Source organism: Muntiacus reevesi, chromosome 2 (genome assembly GCF_963930625.1).
Source record: "Muntiacus reevesi chromosome 2, mMunRee1.1, whole genome shotgun sequence".
Lineage (NCBI taxonomy): Eukaryota > Metazoa > Chordata > Mammalia > Artiodactyla > Cervidae > Muntiacus > Muntiacus reevesi.
The window spans coordinates 250,696,340-250,717,192 of NC_089250.1; the positions used below are offsets into that span (position 1 = coordinate 250,696,340).

The 20,853-nt window shown below is 47.5% G+C and overlaps 1 protein-coding gene across 4 annotated transcripts in view; it reads left to right on the plus strand.

Moving 5' to 3' along the window:
* ZFHX3 (zinc finger homeobox 3) overlaps positions 1–11,408 on the plus strand; it is a 244,621-nt gene extending 233,213 nt beyond the window's left edge. For all 4 annotated transcript variants that reach the window (XM_065925670.1, XM_065925668.1, XM_065925669.1 and 1 more), the window contains 2 exons: positions 54–5,501; positions 9,603–11,408. In XM_065925670.1, coding sequence (XP_065781742.1) covers positions 54–5,501; positions 9,603–11,278 — 7,124 coding nt within the window. In that variant the 3' untranslated portion in view covers positions 11,279–11,408. The remainder of the gene's footprint in view (positions 1–53; positions 5,502–9,602) is intronic.
* Positions 11,409–20,853: the final 9,445 nt, after the last annotated feature.

Genomic DNA, 20,853 nt, shown 5'->3' on the forward strand with positions numbered 1-20,853 from the left:
AGGCAGCTCGAAGCCCTCTTTATCATTGGGATTGATTTCTATTTTCTCTACAGAAACCTCAGAGGATCTGGGAAAGAACATCTTACCCTCTGCGAGCACAGAACACAGTGGAGATTTGAAACCCTCTCCTGTGGACCCGGGCTCTGTGAGAGAAGATTCAGGCTTCCTGTGCTGGAAGAAGGGGTGCAACCAGGTTTTCAAAACTTCCGCCACCCTCCAGACGCACTTCAACGAGGTTCACGCCAAGAGGCCTCAGCTGCCAGTGTCGGATCGCCATGTGTACAAGTACCGCTGCAACCAGTGCAGCCTGGCTTTCAAGACCGTGGAAAAGCTGCAGCTCCACTCTCAGTACCACGTGATCAGAGCTGCCACCATGTGTTGTCTCTGTCAGCGCAGTTTCCGAACTTTCCAGGCTCTGAAAAAACACCTTGAGACAAGCCACCTGGAGTTGAGTGAGGCCGACATCCAGCAGCTTTATGGTGGCCTTCTGGCCAATGGGGACCTCCTGGCAATGGGGGACCCCACCCTGGCCGAGGACCATACCATAATTGTGGAGGAAGACAAGGAGGAAGAGAGTGATTTGGAGGATAAACAGAGCCCGACAGGCAGCGACTCTGGGTCAGTACAAGAGGACTCGGGCTCAGAGCCAAAGAGAGCCCTACCTTTCCGCAAAGGCCCCAACTTCACCATGGAAAAATTCCTGGACCCTTCTCGCCCTTACAAGTGCACCGTCTGCAAGGAATCTTTCACTCAAAAGAACATCCTGCTTGTGCACTACAATTCTGTCTCCCACTTACACAAGTTAAAGAGAGCCCTTCAAGAATCGGCCACCGGTCAGCCAGAACCCACCAGCAGCCCTGACAACAAACCTTTTAAGTGCAACACTTGCAACGTGGCCTACAGCCAGAGTTCCACCCTGGAGATCCATATGCGCTCTGTGCTGCATCAGACCAAGGCCCGGGCAGCCAAGCTGGAGGCGGCGAGCAGCAGCAGTAATGGCGCCGGGGGCGGCAGCACAGCCCCCTTGAGCTCCTCCACCCCGAGTCCTGTGAGCACCAGTGGCAGTAACACCTTTACCACCACCAACCCAAGCAGTGCTGGCATCGCTTCGAGCTCCAGCCTATTGAGTCAAGTGCCCGCTGAAAGTATAGGAATGCCACCCCTGGGGAACCCCGTCAGTGCCAACATTTCATCCCCTGCAGAGCCCAAGGAAGCCAACCGGAAGAAGCTGGCAGACATGATTGCATCCAGGCAGCAGCAGCAGCAGCAGCAACAACAACAAGCACAGACACTGGCCCAGGCCCAGGCTCAAGTTCAAGCTCACCTGCAGCAGGAGCTGCAGCAGCAGGCGGCTCTGATCCAGTCCCAGCTGTTCAACCCCACCCTTCTGCCCCACTTCCCCATGACCACCGAGACCCTGCTCCAACTGCAGCAGCAGCAGCAGCATCTCCTCTTCCCCTTCTACATCCCTAGTGCCGAATTCCAGCTCAACCCGGAGGTGAGCTTGCCGGTGACCAGTGGGGCTCTAACGCTGACCGGGACGGGGCCAGGCCTGCTGGAAGACCTGAAGGCCCAGGTTCAGATCCCGCAGCAGGGCCACCAGCAGATGCTGCAGCAGCAGCAGCAGCAGCAGCAGCAGAGCCAGCTCCCTCTGCCCCAGAGTCACCCTGCCCTCCTACAGCCCGGCCAGCACACTGAAAAGAAAAACAAACTGGTTATCAAAGAGAAGGAGAAAGAAAGCCAGAGAGAGAGGGACAGTGCCGAGGGGGGAGAGATCAACTCGGGACCAAAGGAATCACTGCCCGATGCCTTGAAGGCCAAAGAGAAGAAAGAACTGGCCCCGGGGGTTAGTTCTGAGCCCTCCATGCTCCCTCCACGCATTGCCTCAGATGCCAGAGGGAACGCTACCAAGGCCTTGCTGGAGAACTTCGGCTTTGAGCTGGTCATCCAGTACAACGAGAACAAGCAGAAGGTGCAGAAGAAGAATGGGAAGACAGAACAGGGCGAGAACCCAGAGAAGCTTGAGTGTGATTCCTGCGGCAAGCTGTTTTCTAACATCTTGATTTTAAAGAGTCATCAAGAGCACGTTCATCAAAATTACTTTCCATTTAAACAGCTAGAGAGATTTGCCAAACAGTACCGCGAGCACTACGACAAGCTGTACCCCCTGAGGCCTCAGACCCCCGAGCCGCCGCCCCCACCTCCACCCCCGCCTCCGCCCCCGCTGCCGGCAGCGCCGCCCCAGCCAGCATCCACCCCGGCCATCCCTGCGTCGGCCCCACCCATCACCTCACCCACGATCGCCCCGGCCCAGCCGTCCGTGCCGCTCACCCAGCTCTCCGTGCCCATGGAGCTGCCCATCTTCTCACCGCTCATGATGCAGACGATGCCACTGCAGACACTGCCGGCTCAGCTGCCCCCTCAGCTTGGACCCGTGGAGCCCCTGCCCACGGACCTGGCCCAGCTGTACCAGCATCAGCTCAATCCGAGTCTGCTCCAGCAGCAGAATAAGCGGCCTCGCACCAGGATCACGGATGACCAGCTCCGAGTTCTGCGGCAGTATTTTGACATTAACAACTCCCCCAGTGAAGAGCAGATCAAAGAGATGGCAGACAAGTCTGGGTTGCCCCAGAAAGTGATCAAGCACTGGTTCAGAAACACGCTCTTCAAAGAGCGGCAGCGGAACAAGGACTCCCCTTACAACTTCAGCAATCCTCCTATCACCAGCCTGGAGGAGCTCAAGATTGACTCTCGGCCCCCTTCACCAGAACCTCAGAAGCAGGAGTACTGGGGGAGCAAGAGGTCTTCGAGAACAAGGTTTACTGACTATCAGCTGAGGGTCCTGCAGGACTTCTTTGATGCCAACGCTTACCCAAAGGATGACGAATTTGAGCAACTCTCTAATTTACTGAACCTTCCAACCCGAGTCATAGTGGTCTGGTTTCAAAACGCCCGACAGAAGGCCAGGAAAAATTATGAGAATCAGGGAGAGGGCAAAGATGGAGAGCGGCGTGAGCTTACAAATGATAGGTATATTCGAACGAGCAACTTGAACTACCAGTGCAAGAAGTGCAGCCTGGTGTTCCAGCGCATCTTCGATCTCATCAAGCACCAGAAGAAGCTGTGTTACAAAGATGAGGACGAGGAAGGGCAGGATGACAGCCAGAATGAGGACTCCATGGATGCCATGGAAATCCTGACACCCACCAGTTCCTCCTGCAGCACCCCGATGCCCTCCCAGGCTTACAGCACCCCAGCACCCGCGGCCAACACAGCACCCTCTGCTTTCTTACAGCTTCCATCAGAGGCCGATGAGCTGGCCACCTTCAGTGCAAAACCAGAGGCAAGTGATGAGAAACCAAAGCAGGCTGACCCTCCCAGTGCACAGCCAAACCAAACCCAGGAGAAGCAAGGACAACCAAAGGCAGAGCTGCAGCAGCAAGACCAGCCAGAGCAGAAGATGAGCGCTGCCCAGCAGAAGCTCCCGCAGCTGACGTCCCCCGCACCGGTACCTACGCAGCCTCCTCCACAGGTGCCCCCCCCTCAGTGCCCCTTGTCCCAGTCGAGCCCCAGCCCCTCCCAGCTCTCCCACTTGCCCCTCAAGCCCCTCCATACGTCAACTCCTCAGCCGCTGGCCAACCTACCTCCTCAGCTAATCCCCTACCAGTGTGACCAGTGCAAGTTGGCGTTCCCATCGTTTGAGCACTGGCAGGAGCATCAGCAGCTTCACTTCCTGAGTGCACAGAACCAATTCATCCACCCCCAGTTCTTGGACAGGTCACTGGATATGCCTTTCATGCTGTTTGACCCCAGTAACCCACTGCTGGCAAGCCAGCTGCTCTCTGGGGCCATACCTCAGATTCCGGCAAGCTCAGCCACTTCCCCTTCAACTCCCACCTCCACGATGAACACTCTGAAGAGGAAGCTGGAGGAAAAGGCCAGTGCAAGCCCTGGAGAAAACGACAGTGGGACAGGGGGAGAAGAACCTCAGAGAGACAAGCGTCTGAGGACAACTATCACACCAGAACAGCTAGAAATTCTCTACCAAAAGTATCTCTTGGACTCCAATCCAACTCGAAAGATGTTGGATCACATCGCGCATGAGGTGGGCTTGAAGAAACGTGTAGTCCAAGTCTGGTTTCAGAACACCCGAGCCCGGGAAAGGAAAGGACAGTTCCGGGCGGTGGGCCCAGCGCAGGCCCACAGGAGGTGCCCTTTCTGCAGAGCACTCTTCAAAGCCAAGACTGCCCTGGAGGCTCATATCCGGTCCCGGCATTGGCATGAAGCCAAGAGAGCTGGCTACAACCTGACTCTGTCTGCAATGCTCTTAGACTGTGATGGGGGACTGCAGATGAAGGGAGATATTTTTGATGGAACTAGCTTTTCCCACCTACCCCCAAGCAGTAGTGATGGCCAAGGTGTTCCCCTCTCACCTGTGAGCAAAACCATGGAGTTGTCTCCCAGGACTCTCCTGAGCCCTTCTTCCATCAAGGTGGAAGGCATGGAAGACTTTGAAAGCCCCTCCATGTCCTCAGTTAATCTAAACTTTGACCAGACTAAGCTGGACAATGATGACTGTTCCTCAGTCAACACAGCGATCACAGATACCACTACTGGAGACGAGGGCAATGCAGATAATGATAGTGCGACGGGAATAGCAACTGAAACCAAATCCTCTTCTGCGCCAAGTGAAGGGCTGACCAAAGCAGCCATGATGGCAATGTCCGAGTATGAAGATCGGTTGTCATCTGGCCTGGTCAGCCCAGCTCCCAGCTTTTACAGCAAGGAATATGACAATGAAGGTACCGTGGACTACAGTGAAACCTCAAGCCTTGCAGACCCCTGCTCTCCAAGCCCTGGTGTGAGTGGGTCAGCAGGCAAATCTGGAGACAGCGGGGATAGGCCCGGGCAGAAACGTTTTCGCACTCAAATGACCAATCTGCAGCTGAAGGTCCTCAAGTCATGCTTCAATGACTACCGGACACCCACCATGCTGGAGTGTGAAGTCCTGGGCAATGACATTGGACTGCCAAAGAGAGTTGTTCAGGTCTGGTTCCAGAATGCCCGGGCAAAAGAAAAGAAGTCCAAGTTAAGCATGGCCAAGCATTTTGGTATAAACCAAACGAGTTACGAGGGACCCAAAACAGAGTGCACTTTGTGTGGCATCAAGTACAGCGCTCGGCTGTCTGTACGTGACCATATCTTTTCCCAACAGCATATCTCCAAAGTTAAAGACACCATTGGAAGCCAGCTGGACAAGGAGAAAGAGTACTTTGACCCAGCCACTGTACGTCAGCTGATGGCTCAACAAGAGCTGGACCGGATTAAAAAGGCCAATGAGGTCCTTGGACTGGCAGCTCAGCAGCAAGGGATGTTCGACAATGCCCCTCTGCAGGCTCTCAACCTTCCTACGGCATACCCGGCGCTCCAGGGCATTCCTCCTGTGTTGCTCCCTGGCCTCAACAGCCCCTCCCTGCCAGGCTTCACTCCATCCAACACAGGTGGGTTCTGCTCTCAGCGATTTCTCCCAGTAGTAAAGAGCCACCACACAAAACCTGAGTGCTGGGCAAATGGGAGGCTCCACATTGCTAGTTCTCTAACTGCAACAGAATTTCAGGTCCCTTCCATTGAGTCTCCCTAGAGCTGTGGTGTACATGACCCTTCCACTTCCCAGTTCAAGAATGGGGACCCTGGAGCTGGAACGATCTCCTGAAACCATACTCCTGCCTGGTGTTGAGCACAGACCAGTGTGTGTGCTGTGGGCATGAACTGGAGGGTTCTGGTGTACTAGATCCTGGGGTGTTTTTGAGACAGCAGTTTCCATTATGGATCCTTCCATTCAGTCTTTGTGAAAATGCAGATCCCTTCTAGATATCTATTGAAAATATAAAACATTTGAACATCCTAGCTAATTCTGGGTTTTGCCCTCTGGAAACAGGTTCAAGAGAATTTAAATCAACTCTCTGCTGTCCCCTGAGGTCCCTCCCGCCTCCTGTTTCAGAGACCTGCTCTCACAAGGTGGAGCCTTACTCCTGGGGTTCCCTTTGATTCAGAAACACAGTAGTGTGTTAGTTTGGGGTTTTGGTTGCACCACGTGGCATGTGGGATCTTCGTTCCCTGTCTAGGGATTGAACCCACACACCCTGCAGTGGAAGCATGGAGCCTTGACCACTGGACCACCCTCTAGTTTCTAATTAGACTACCTTGATACTGGAATGCACTGACCAGGAACTTGTATTGGGCAATGTGGTTCTAAATTATGATGTGTTTTATTGTCGTCTAAATCGACAATGTTTATTTTTAGGAGTGTTCAATCACCGCTTCGTTTCCTTCTGCCCATTTCCCTTTCTAATGCAGAGTCACATACTTGGTACTCGTTTTTCTACCTCATAGGGAGTTCCACAGTTCTTCCTGTGTGCCTCTCTTGTTCCTCCTCCTCCTCGTTCCTCACCCGTCTTCTCTGGATCCAGCTGCCTTTCCTAAATGGGACCCTCACCTCTAGGACCCTGTGAGGCTTAGCACGAGTTAGTAAGCCCCCCACAGCCTGTCCTGACCAGGGCACACTCTCCAAAGCAGAGCCCCTCAGTGTGCCTCCTTACCTCCGAAACGTCCCAGTTCCCAGGGGCTCTAGTGGTGCAGCTGCTTCCCAGAGCGGCCCTTCTTTCTGGTTGAATTAAACCCGTTTTATAATTTTGGCAGTGGTTTTACAGGTAGGACATTCCCTACTTCATTCCTAATCCCACTTTCTTATCCTAAGAGAAGAAAGCATTAAGATGTAGAAGTCGTTGCTTACCTGCGTTGACAAGTAGTGTCACAGGATGATAACAGTCAGCTAGACGTAAGCCAGGAAACAGGCGATGGGAAGTGGCTGAGTACTGAACTACTCCTGTAGCCTGGGACCTTGGCAGAGGGGCTTGGGAAGGCCCAACATTTCATAGCAATGAGAAAGAATTAGAATGTCTGATCTGTTCCCCTTGTCTTACAAATGAGAAAACTGAGGCCCAGAGAGGTCAAGACCATTCAGCAAGCTAGGGCAGGAGCCAGAGCTCCCGCCCAGGCCTCCAGGCTCCCAGTGCTATGCACTGGGCTCCTTCCACAGCACCCAGTGTGAGCCAGTCAGTCAACGGGTATATGCTTAGTGCTCCTCAGGTTCTGATCACTTACAGTGGATGCCAGGTAGGAAGATATGCTCTTAATCATTCAGGGCAGCCAGGCATGCCCCAGTTACCACCACCGACTGAACCACAGCTCCCAAGAGTACTGCATCTGCAATTAGGAAAGAAAGGACTATGTCAGGCCCAATGGTAAGCTCTTTCCATGACCTTCCATTTCCTCCCCACACCCATCTACTGTGGAAAGCCAAGGTTCCAAGCATCACATGGCAGACGTGACAGCCACAGTCCATACCGCGTCAGGAGTGGACTCAGCCACTCCAGGAGTGCGTGACTCAGCCTCAGGGAGATGAAGTGGCTTGTTTGGCTCCAACCTTACAGATGAGAAAACCAAAGCCACAGGATTATTGTGAGAATGTACTGAGCTACTTTACTGAGTGAACACACCTAGTGCAGAGCCTGGTAAATAGCAGAGGTTCAGTACATATTCCTTAAAATTGAATCTCTTTTGTCCTGCCATTTCTTCTCTGGGAGCCTGATGCCACAGGGACGGGGCAATGAGGAGGCATTTCTTCTCTGCCCTGCTGAGCACCTGGCTCTGGCTGCAGCTCCAACCTAAAACCTAGAGCAAGCCTGTTGCCTCAAAGTAGACAGAGCCATGTCCCAAGTGTGGAATTCATTATCTGGTCTGTCCCTGCCTTATTTGTGCTACCTTAACTAACAAACCTTTACTGGGTTTTTCTAGTGAGACACATCTTCTCACTAGAAGACACATCTTCTCACATCTTCTGATTTTGGTCCCTTAACTGCATTCAGGAAATTGGATGTCTTAATCTCAGCTGTCCCTTTCTGTCATTTTGGAAGTGTTAGTTAATGATGTCATGTGATGCTGAGGGAAGCATCCTTCTCACTATCCAGAAGTTAATGCATGTTTTTTCTGGGATTGGCAACTGGAGGCAACCTTGTTCTCCTCACCTGAAATGTGAGGGTTTTTAATGCAGCTTTAATGCAGGGTCCAGGGAACCCTATACCACTGGAGCCAGAAATCAACATTGTCTTCACCCGGGTCTGGCCTTCAGGAATGTTTACTCTCATGAAGACAGTGACTTGTTTGGAACCCCCCACCCCAACTTTCTTGCTGAAGGTGGTCCAAATGAAGATGTCTACTGTCTAGTGTCTTGGATGTGGTCAGTGCTGTCCTCCACCACTAGACTTTGCTAGTCTACATGAACCAGCAGCAGCCTTCCATCACCCTGAAACAGAAGAGTCAAACCAGGAGATGACTAAGGGTCAGGGAGGATGGCAGTCTCTGGGCTCGGTGAAGGCTTTGCAGGTGTGGTAGGTTAGGCCTGAGTGTGACTGAGAATGCAGCTCTACCCTACATGGGCCTAGTGCCACGGCCTGCCACCCATAAGCAGCGAGGCCTAAGTTGTGATGTGTCAGGAACTGCTGGTGCCAGCACTTTGGCCTGTTCCATTTCTGACGTTGCTTTTCCCTCTTTCTGTGTCTGGTTTCCAAACCTTCCTGTCAACCAAATAGGGGCAGGAGAAGAAAATGCTCATTTTTCCATTGGACTCCAGAGTCCTACTCCTAGATGGTCATAGTTTTCAACAGATTTGTTAAAGCAGGTCAGCTGAGTCAAAGCAGTGGCTCTGTTTACCTTGAATGGATTGTTCTCATTTCTTCCCCTTCTTCCTCCTCTCTCTGCCTCCTAACATGTCCATTCAGCGGCAGCAGTGGAGGTCACAGAGGCACATGTGTGGAGCCTGTTGTGTTTATTTATGTGGTCTTGGTGCCTGACTGGGTTTCTTGCTTTTGTTCTCTTCTTCATACTGTATTACTTCTACAGGGCTTTTGATGAAGGTCATTGGTTCAAATGGGTCCCAGCTGGCAACAGCTAGTCTTAGGGCCTCCAGACTAATTGCCTTGGGCAGAGTGAATGGAAAGGCTTCCCTGGTGGCTCAGTCATAAAGAATCTGCCTGCCAGTGCAGGAGACGTGGGTTCGATCCCTGGGTTGGGAAGATCCCCTGGAAAAGGAAATGGCAACCCATTCCAATATTCTGGCCTGGGAAATCCCATGAACAAAGGAACTTGGTGGGCTACAGTCCATGGTGTTGCAAAGAATCAGACACAACTTAGCGACTAAGCAACAGAGCGAATGGTAGCTGGGAGCATGGCAAAGAAAACATGACCCAGTGGGATGGGTGTGGCACGTTGGGCTGGAAGGTGTCAGGAGCTGTTCAGCTGATAGGGACAGTATAGGAGCTGACCCAGGGTGGGGTCCGGATTAAAATACAGGTTGGCCAACCCTGGGCCTGGTAAGAAAGCTCTGCCGAAACGTTAAATCAACAGAGAGGATCCTTTAAGTTCAAACTCTGAGCTCTTAGACCCTGTGCCAGTGACACAGATGAAACCTCCTGAGCAAAACCTCCCAAGCTTCAGCCTCGCCACCCAGACTGACATGTGACTTCTGTCTCCATTCCTTTCAGCTTTAACGTCTCCTAAACCGAACTTGATGGGTCTGCCCAGCACAACAGTTCCTTCCCCTGGCCTCCCCACATCTGGATTACCAAATAAACCGTCCTCAGCATCGCTGAGCTCCCCGACCCCAGCACAGGCCACCATGGCGATGGCCCCTCAGCCAGCCCCCCAGCCCCAGCAGCAGCAGCCACAGGTGCAGCCGCCGCCGCCAGCAGCCCAGCCACCACCTGCACCACAGCTCCCGCCGCAGCAGCAGCCGCAGCAGCGCAAGGACAAAGACGGCGAGAAGGTCAAGGAGAAGGAGAAGGCACACAAAGGGAAAGGGGAATCCCTGCCTGTCCCCAAGAAGGAGAAAGGAGAGGCCCCCACGGCGGCCGCAGCCACGCTCTCAGCGCCACTGCCCGCCATGGAGTATGCGGTGGACCCCGCACAGCTGCAGGCCCTGCAGGCGGCCTTGACTTCAGACCCCACGGCGTTGCTCACGAGCCAGTTCCTCCCTTACTTTGTACCAGGCTTCTCTCCTTACTATGCCCCCCAGATCCCCGGCGCCCTGCAGAGCGGGTACCTGCAGCCGATGTATGGCATGGAAGGCCTGTTCCCCTACAGCCCTGCACTGTCGCAGGCCCTGATGGGGCTGTCCCCGGGCTCCCTGCTGCAGCAGTACCAGCAATACCAGCAGAGTCTGCAGGAGGCCCTCCAGCAGCAGCAGCAGCAACGGCAACTACAGCAGCAGCAGCAGCAGCAAAAAGTGCAGCAGCAGCAGCAGCCCAAAGCAAGCCAAACCCCAGTCCCCCCGGGGGCTGCTTCCCCAGACAAAGACCCTGCCAAAGAATCCCCCAAACCAGAAGAGCAGAAAAACGCACCCCGTGAGGTGTCCCCCCTCCTGCCGAAACCCCCCGAAGAGCCAGAAGCAGAAAGCAAAAGTGCGGACTCCCTCTACGACCCCTTCATTGTTCCAAAGGTGCAGTACAAGTTGGTCTGCCGCAAGTGCCAGGCTGGCTTCGGTGACGAGGAGGCGGCGAGGAGCCACCTGAAGTCCCTCTGCTTCTTCGGCCAGTCTGTGGTGAACCTGCAAGAGATGGTGCTTCACGTCCCCACGGGCGGCGGCGGCGGTGGCAGCGGCGGCGGCGGCGGTGGCGGCTCGTACCACTGCCTGGCGTGCGAGAGCGCGCTGTGTGGGGAGGAAGCTCTGAGTCAACATCTCGAGTCGGCCTTGCACAAACACAGAACAATCACGAGAGCAGCAAGAAACGCCAAAGAGCACCCTAGTTTATTACCTCACTCTGCCTGCTTCCCCGATCCTAGCACCGCATCTACCTCGCAGTCTGCCGCTCACTCAAACGACAGCCCCCCTCCCCCGTCGGCCGCCGCCCCCTCCTCGTCCTCGTCCTCCGCTTCCCCCCACGCCTCCAGGAAGTCTTGGCCGCAAGTGGTCTCCCGGGCTTCGGCCGCGAAGCCCCCTTCTTTTCCTCCTCTCTCCTCATCTTCAACGGTTACCTCAAGTTCATGCAGCACCTCAGGGGTTCAGCCCTCGATGCCAACAGACGACTATTCGGAGGAGTCTGACACGGATCTCAGCCAAAAGTCCGACGGACCGGCGAGCCCGGTGGAGGGTCCCAAAGACCCCAGCTGCCCCAAGGACAGTGGTCTGACCAGTGTAGGAACGGACACCTTCAGATTGTAAGCTTTGAAGATGAACAATACACACAAATGAATTTAAATAAAAAAAATTAATAACAAACCAATTTCAAAAATAGACTAACTGCAATTCCAAAGCTTCTAACCAAAAAAAAAAAAAAGGAAAAAAAGAAAAAGCGTGGGTTGTTTTCCCATATACCTATCTATGCCGGTGATTTTACATTGTCGTCTTTTCTTTTCTCTTTTAATATTAAAAAGAAAAAAAACCCTTAACCCTGTTACATTGTGTCCTTTTGAAGGTACTATTGGTCTGGGAAACAGAAGTCCACAGGGCCTCCCTATGTCTTTGGAGCTTAAACCCCTTGTATATTTGCCCCTTTCCAATAAACGCCCCACGTTGATAGCACAGAGGAGCCCGGCATGCACTGTATGGGAAAGCAGTCCACCTTGTTACAGTTTTAAAAAATTTCTTGCTATCTTAGCATTCAGATACCAATGGCTTGCTAAAAGAAAAAAAGAAATGTAATGTCTTTTTATTCTCAGGTCAATCGCTCACACTTTGTTCTGTTTTCAGAATCATTGTTTTATATATATTATTTTTTTTTTTTGGTTTGTTTTTATTTTCGTTCCAGAAAAGATTTTTTTGTTAATTTAAAAACGGGCAGAAAGTATTTGAGAAAAACAATGTGAACTGCTTTAGCTTTCTGGGGATTTTAAGGATAGCTTTTCTGCTGAAGCCAATTTCAAGGGGAAAAGTTAAGCACTCCCACTTTCAGAGTGAAAAAAAAAAACCCACACAGAGTGTTGAGGACTTGTAGCTTAAAAAAAAATAAGTTTTAAAAACTGACTTTCTGTATTTATGATAGATATGACCATTTTTGGTGTTGAGTAGATTGTTGCATTGGAAATGAACTGAAGCAGTATGGTAGATTTAAAAGGAAAAAAAAAAACCTTTTGTGTACATTTAGCTTTTTGTATGGTCCAGCTGACAGCTCCTCATTTGATGTTGTCTTGTTCATTCCTAGCAGATAGATTGCAATCCGTTGATTCGCCTAAGCTTTTCTCCCCTTTGTCCCTTAATTCCACTTTCTCTTTCCTCCTCCCACCCTATAATCTCCCATTTAAGGTAGCTGCCTTCATTTCTTAGAGGGTAGCTGCAGAATTATTTTATAAAACTAAAGAAAGAATTTCAAAGGGTTCTAGGGGTCATTAGGATCCTCACAGATTATTTTTGGTTGGGGAGTTGAAACTTAGTTATCTACGTCTGTTAGCCTTGTACATTTAGTTTTTATTTATCCTTCTTTTGGGTTTTTTTCCCACCTGATTTTACCCCTCCTTGTTTGGTAGATGCTTCAAATATTCTTTTCCTGAACTAAAGCATTCGTTTCGGTTTGTGTAATTGGGCTGTGTACTTTTCTTTTCTAAAAAAGTTTTTGGTTAGGGGTTTGGTTTCTGTGTTTTTGTTTTGTTTTCTTTCCTCTCTCAGAAAAAGAAATTTCATGCTTTAAATAAAATCCAAAGACACACCCTTTCACTGCTGAGGCAGAAAAAAGGGAAAGGGTTCTTGTTACTTGAGAATTTGTTTCTGATTTAAACAAACAAGACTTAGTTTAATAAAAGAAAGAGTAAAACAAAAGATTCCCAGGTTGTTATGTGCTTCTTCTGCAAGCAGAGAGGCAACTGTTAATGAAATTCCATATACCAAAAGACACATTTTTCACTTCAAAGTTTTGTCCTTGTGTTAGGCAGTCTGAGCGGTGAGTGATCCAGAGCGCAGCCAACAAAGAAGCAGATAGCACTTGTACGTACAGAGAGCAAAAAAGGAGCCGTGTGTGAGGCACTTGTGTTTATGTTAATATCCATATTCCTGTAACATGCAACACAACGCAACATACACCCTTTCTCATCTTACAAAAAAAAGCGGTCTGAACTTTAAAAGGAAAACTTTGTGCTGCTATAACGTAGATTTTGGAGACAAATAGATGCTTTGCTGTTTCACTTTCATAGCCAAACATCAACCGAAAGAATCTCCCCTTACCCCGAAAGTTGAAGTCCTTCTCCCTTTCATTCTCTTCCTTATGTTTCAAAAGGGAACTTTGAAGACTGTGAATGCAGGTTCCTCTGGTCACCTTTGGGCTTCTTTCCCCAAATGAGTGCAGAAGCCACTCATCGACTTTGCAAAAAGACTGGAGCATTCCAAGATCTGAAAATGGATTTCTTTTTTTCTTTTTCTTTTTTAGCCGGGACTATTTTATTTTTATGAATTTGTTTTTAGTTTAATGAAAGAATAGATCCTGAACTGTTGTATATATTTCTAACTAGGCTGATTGATGCACAGTGCAAATCCCTTTTTTAATTTTCTAAGTAGAAATACTAAAGAATACCATCTAACTATTCATACCAGTATCCAGTTGTAGCATAAGGTGTCAAAACAAGTACGCAAAATATTTGCTGTTTTAGCAAGCTGTTTCTTTTGACAAGAATTCTTGTATTTCTCCCTGTGTTTGAGATGAACATTTTTAAATTTTGAAGTTGTACAGTTTTGTTTTCCATTATTTTATCTTGTTTGTAACTCTATGAAATATATATATATTTTTTGCCATTTAACTGTTGTATGTTACTCTGTGTCTGTATCATATAGAAAAAAAATTGTTTTTGTTTTTGGTTCTCTATGTGATACCAATTAACAATTTAACACTAGCTTTACCTATCAAATTCTGCTAGGTCTTTTCTGAAAACTTTGTTTTTAAAAATGATAACTGCTTGGTAATAGTGCAATTTCTACCCCTTTTCCTCCCCCCTCAACTTTAAGTTCATTTCCTTGTAATTTTGCCACCTTCTCCCCAATGGCTTTTTTTTTTTTTTTTTTTGAGCTACTATGCCACCCTCCCTCTGTGAGGCAGAGTGACTGTCAGTATGCCACGCCTCGACCTGTGGGTGTGTTTGGCAACAGCAAGGTGGTTGGGTAGAGTGGCTAAGCCTGCTTCCACCCACGAATGTTCCCCATAGGGGTTATGTGAGTGTTTCAACCTGGAGTGGGTTGCATGCTTAATGCTTTCCTCTACAACTGTACCACCCATGTGTATGTTCATTCAAAAAGAAAAAATAATTCTCAGCATTAACCCAGAAGTAGCAAAGCAGTCAGTGATGGTGAAGCTTAGAGGTCAGACATGAGCTAGTTGATGTTTGTGGGCTGACATCCACCATGGCTGTGACCAGAATCATTTATAAAGCATGAATTCACTACAATGCTCAACTGTTTAGACTGGTCTCACTCAGAGAATTTACTCCTGTAGGTAGCTGAATAGGATATCTCAACTCACTTTTAAAATTAGTTCTTCACCTCCATTAACACTTCATATTTTGGTTGGTTGGTTTTTTCCTGACTTTCCACAGTGTGGGTTGGTGCTGGGCACTATTCAGTCACAGCACAAAATGCGCCCACAGAATGGGAGTTATTTCTTCCATCCTCCAAAAAGAAACTTAAGAAGGAAACACACACACACACACGGAAAAGTTTAATAAATCTAGGAAGGTTTGCTTTTTTTTTTTAATTAAAAGCTATTTAAAGATATGAATGTGGCCAAAGTTTTACACAATTGAAAATTAAGTAAAACAGACGGCATGTGTTTAAACCTGAGTTTATCAGGCATGGCAGGAAGTTGCAGGAGAGAGAGGCAGTGACCCAAGCCAGTGCACTTGATGTTCATGGACATATATTTTTTTTAAATAATAAATTAAATTAAAACATTTTAAATAGAAGCATAAATTGAGTTGGTTGGTTGTTGGCGCTGAGATACTGCCCACTGTGAAACAAAGCTTTGACTAGTTTTTTTGTTTATTTACTTTCTTCGGGGGGGGGAGGGGGGCAAGTTTGGGTAGGAAAGAAAGCATACATGAACGTGACCCTGAGGTGAAGAGGTATATGAACAGCCTTTGCAATGTACAAAAAAACAAAAAACAAACAAAAAAAAAAAACAAAAAAAATAGAGCAAGTGAAACCAAAAATGATGTTCTTGGTGTTTTTCTATAATGTAGTCTTGTTAGCTTTTTTGTTACTGTAACAATGCTGATCTCGAACTGTACCAAAATACATGGAGACTAACAGAACCACATGGAACTTTCAAACTGAAAAAAATTTGTCACAAAAACTTTGTTGTCATAGTTAAGTTGATTGTAGATGGTAATTGAATATACTCCTTTGAAAATATTTCATCAAGTATGTTTCCTGCTCATTGTGATACATTAAAAAAAATATGAGCAAAAGTCCTTGTCTCTGTCACCAGATTTTGTGTGTGAGAGAGAGAGGTTGATGGTTGATCCTGAGGTTGTGTGAGCAAGGACACTTACTCCAGGGTACACAAGCTCTTTGATATTTCTGAGTGTCCTTGTCTCTCCTGGCACTTAGGAAGGTGCAGGAAGTGTTGGTGATGGAGCTGACTAGCTTAGTGTTGGTGATGGAGCTGACTAGCTTATTTCCTTGAGAAGGGTAAGCCTGACAGCTTGGATGATATTTGGCCCCAAAGAGTTCTAATAACATTGATACTTTTAATTCACATGTTTATATGTGAATTTTAGGTACCTGGGACAACAATAAGCAAGGAAGTTTTGCTGATGGCGAGGAAAGAGGTAAGATTAACCTCTCTGAAATGGGAATCAGATTCACTGTTTACAATGCAAGGATACAAAAAGTGAGTTGAATTAAATGAATGATGGACTACATTTACCTTTCCTAGCAAAGGGCTTTTAAACTCTGTTACAGTAGAATCTGAGATAAGAACAGTCTTCAAAACAGTAATAGCACTAGTAATTCCTATATACAAGAGGAAATTTGGTCCTCTTGAGAAAAACCCTCCCATCCAGCAGAAAAGGTGTGAAATTCATTAATAAGGAGTACATCCAAGATCAGACCCAAAGGCCCTTCCACTCATTTCTAATTTATAGCCAAAGCCTGTAAATAACTTACCCAACTCTAGCAGTGGGCCTGGATGGCACTGCAAGAGAGCTGTCTTCGTGCAAGGTCTGCAGCATCGGTCCTCAGCCAACAAGGGTATTTTTGCTATACCAGGAGTTGAACTATGAAGCCTGCTTCTATTGGCTCAGACAGCCATTGTCTACGAAGTCTTTTATCTTAGTTCCTACCGAAGGCATTCAAGAAGCAGCAGTGACCCTATTAACTCAACATCTCAAAGGATGCTACAATGGGTAAAGGCATCCCTAGGGAAGCTGGTTCCCTCACTGGTAGCTGGAACCTCTATGCCAAGCAGGTAGTGTCACTGTCCCTAAGCCAACTGCTCTTTCTCCAGGCACTGTACTTTCTCCTGGGTGTTCCTGCAGAGGTACATGGCTTCCATCTTAGTATGTGTTCTTGGCACACAGTTAGGTCACTGATCTTTCTTCTGACTCCACAGAAAGGTACATACAGCATGATAAAAACTGTCCAAACCCAAAGCCACATCTGCCTTCCTAGGCTATAATTATTTTAAGATCTGGCAGGATCACACTGAAATGTTTTAAACGGAACTAGTTTCCAGTGAGGTTTTTGCTGCTTCAGCTCTTTGCAGGAAGGTGACTACAATTCAAAATTCTTCTTAAATTTTTAATAAGAAAATAAGACAAAACCTTGGTGATGGTTAGGGCTTTTGTATCAGAAAAACTTCCAAGCACCTAAATTACATTGAGAGAGGGCTGGGTAAGGAGGGACTTCTCTTGTTACTAGAAAAGTTTTACACAAAAAGGAAAAGAGGTCTTCCAATCTGGCTTCAATATCATGTTCATGTGGATATTAATCTACTTGGAATTAACAGTTTTCCCCCCGGAAAATGTGAAATGGCAACATCTTAGAATGGCTAATATGTGCTAGTCGGGTAGCTGTTTCTAATTTTGCTTTAAAGAAATGTCTGTAGTGCCTAACTCCTGTTATAGACTAATGAATGACCTTACAAATCTCACTTTTAACAACTTTAGACTTTAAGTTACAAGAGCACAAGCAGTTTAAGAGTTGAGCTGAAGGATGAGAAGTTTGCACCTGCTGCTCTGCTCTGTAGCCTTAATTACAGGACAGACATGCCCGCTCAGTCTCTGTATATTACTGCTGGGTGTGGACCAGCAAGACTCTGGCAAAACTTGCAAAATTAGTGCTCTCAGGGCCATTAAAGTAGCCAAAGCTTTCCATTACCTTTATTTCATAGCAAAGATGGTAGGTATTTTCCTTCCTTCTTTCCTCCCTTCTTTTTTTCTTTTTTTTTTTGTCAGAGAGAGGCACATGTTTTTTAAATGTCTTAGCCAGTTACCGTAGATTCTGGAGTTTTTAAAGTCCAGATACAAAAAAATTGTTCTTTATCCTTTATGACTGCTTTATTTCTTACCTGTATGGAACAAAGAGGCTGTTTAATCCAATTTAGGGATCTCTTACTAACACAAGAATGGAAGCTTTCGGATGGACTGTTTTACTCTTGGGGCAAGATCCTCTGGCCTGAGAAATGAGTGCTCAGAAACAACAAAGCAGAGCACATGAGAATGGCAGACACTCTCCGTCCCTGTAACACGGAAAGCTGCTTAGGACACTCACACTGCCTTGCCCTCCAACACGGCCCCCTGGTGCCTCGCTGCTGTCTCTTAGACCCCCTCTGTAACCCCTTCTGTGGCATGGCACTTAAAATAACATTGTGAAGGTTTGCAAAATTACTTCCTGCTTGTTCCTCAAAATGATCTATGAAGTAGGCAAAGTGGGCGACATCGATGCCAGGTGTCCAGGATGGTGACGTACGAGTGAGGGGAGAAGGCACTGACCATGTGTTTCAGCCTCTGTCCTGTGCTCCTCCTCCCTCTGCAGTTCGGCGAGAGGGGCTGAGAGAGAGCAGGAGTCAGTCCGACGGGCTTCACCACCGTGACCTGGACAGCATCACTTACTCCCAGTAATATGAGGATAAGGGTGCCTGCTTCATAGGCTTCTTGTGAAGATTAAATAGTTAATATCCATAAAATGCTTCAAACCCTGCCCGGTGCATACTCAGTGCTGAGTATCTGTTGCTCCTACCATTGTCAGTATTAACTCTCCACTTGTTTGCTGTAGATCCCTTGGAATCACAGCTCTCTAACTCTTGCTTTACTTCAAGAGTGTGTGGGCTGCAATCCCATCAAGCCTTCACTTGATGCATGTTTATAGCTGATATGTCCCTGTCTGTACGTATCTCAGAGGCCACAGAGACTTCAGGGTATTTCTGCCCATGCGTTGTACAGGAGGGCTGTACTGAGTCTGTGCTTCATTCTCTCCATGCCCAGCTTCTAGTGATTAATATGGTCACAGAAAAAGGATGGCTTGTAGTTTGCTTCTGTTTGCCAGAATAGGCATTCCTGCCTCGTCATGCTGGTGGGTCAACAGCTTAAATGTCTGGGGTTACAGAGACAGACTAGAAGCAATGGAATAGGTTGTCACAACTTGCCCACTGCCACTGCCTTTTCTGAAGGTGGTGTGAATACACAGGTTGGGAGCAGTAGTATCTAAAATGAGACTGTGAGAGTAAACGACTCGTACATGAAGCAAAACTGAAAAAGGAACGCACCAAAGGAATGCGGCGAGATCTTTCCAGCCCAAAACACAGGAGGAGCTTTAAAAAAAAATACTGCTATTCTAGTAACCAGCAAAATAAACATCAGGAAGAGGCATGGGAACAGCTGAGTAAAAACTACACTAGCACAGAGAAAAGACGTGCGTGGACTATTTCCATGAAGGCCTCTGCATGTACGGGCTCCTCAGGGACACAGGTTTTAGGGGGCTATGGCTCTGTGAACTTCCTCCATGTTTAGTCAGAAACAGTGAGGGTATTGGAAATAAGATTGCTGATATTGGTAGGAGAGGGCTGGTAAAGGCTACGGTGGATGGCTGGTGAGCCATTTTTCCTTTTCTCTGAGGATAACAACATAAATGAAGCTTTGGTATACTGCCTGTAGACAGGACCTTATCATAGAGTATCTGCTTTGATTTCTTTGTTATATGGTTCTAAGTTTGATTTTTGAATAGTTTTCAAAGTCTGATTTGTAATCAGTTGAACTTATTTGTTTCTTTCAATAGTGTAAAGATGGTGTTCCACTGTTGCCTCATTTGAATTGTTGCCAATAGGAAATCTGCCATCCTTATTTTTAATGTATTTTTTTTCTCTAGACGAACCCTCTACAGGGCAGAAATAGAGACACAGACGTAGAGAATGGACTTGTGGACACGGGAGGGGAAGAAGAGGGTGAGACAAAGTGAGAGAGTAGCACTAACATATATATACTACCATGTGTAAAAGAGACAGCTAGTGGGAAGATTTTTCTCTGTATCACTGGTTTCATCACATCACGTCCTGATGTGCTTTGGTGCAGTGTTAGTTATGTCTCTGTGCTTGGGATTTGTGGGAGCTTCACGCATCTGTGAAGTACTACTTTTTGTCAAAATTAGAAATTCTTCAAACATTTTTCAAATCTTTTTTCTCTTTCCCGCCTTCTCTCCTTCGCCTTCAGGGATTTCAATTATATGTGTATTAAGTCATTTGAAGTCAACTCATAGCTTTCTGAGGCTCTGGTCTGGTGAGGTTACATTTTCACTGGCAAGGTGTGGGGGCAGGGTACTCTTTACTCTGTGCACTTCCGGCCCCCCTATGGTGGCTCCTACAGGGAACAAGTATGCTTCACTTTTGATCTTTCATGTCTCAACTTCAACTTCTGAACATATCAGTAACAATAATTGCTTTACTGTCATCCTCAGCTAATCCTAAGATGTGTGTAAGTTCAATGTTGGTTTGATTATTTTCCTTATTATGAACTGTGTTTTCTTGCCTCTTTACAAGACTAGTAATCTTTGATTGGATACCAGTTATTGTAAATTTTACCTTGTTGGGTGCTAGACATTTTTGTATTCCTATAAACCTCCAGTTTGTTCTGGGATGCACTTATGGTATATAAAACCAGTTTGAGGGACTTCTCGGTGGTCCAGTGTCTTAGACTCTAAACTCCCATTGCAGGGGACCCAGGGTGGATCCCCGGTCAGAGAGCTTTATCCCACATGCCACAACAGAGATCGAAGATCACACATGCTGCAACTAAGGGTTTATACACCACAACCAAAGATCCCACATGCTGCAAAAGATCTATGATCATGCTGCAACTAAGACCTGGCACAGCCAAATAATTATTAAGGAAAAAAACCAGTTCAAGCCCTTCAAATCTTATGTGTTAAGTTTTGTTGGGCAGGACCAGAACACTAATCAGGGGCTAATTATTCCCCATTACTGAAGAAGGATGCTTCTGAGATCTCTGCTCAAATGTTCCACGAACTTTTCCCCACCCTATATGTGCATCAGGTGCTGTTCCCTCTTTTGAGCTGGTTCTTTCCCAACCTGAAGTAGTTTGCTAACATGCATGCTTAATGAGGACCCTGTGAAGATCTCCAGAGGTTGCTTCTACGGTACTCTGTCCTGCAAATTCTAGCTTCCTTGGTTTCCCCAGACTTACCTTTCTGTCAGCCCAGGGTATCTGCTGGGTTCCACTTATGTTCCTCACCCTGTGTTGCAGGTTGGAAACTCTCTTAAGGTGGTAAGGTGAAATAATCAAAGGGCTTACCTTGTTTCTCCTCTCCCA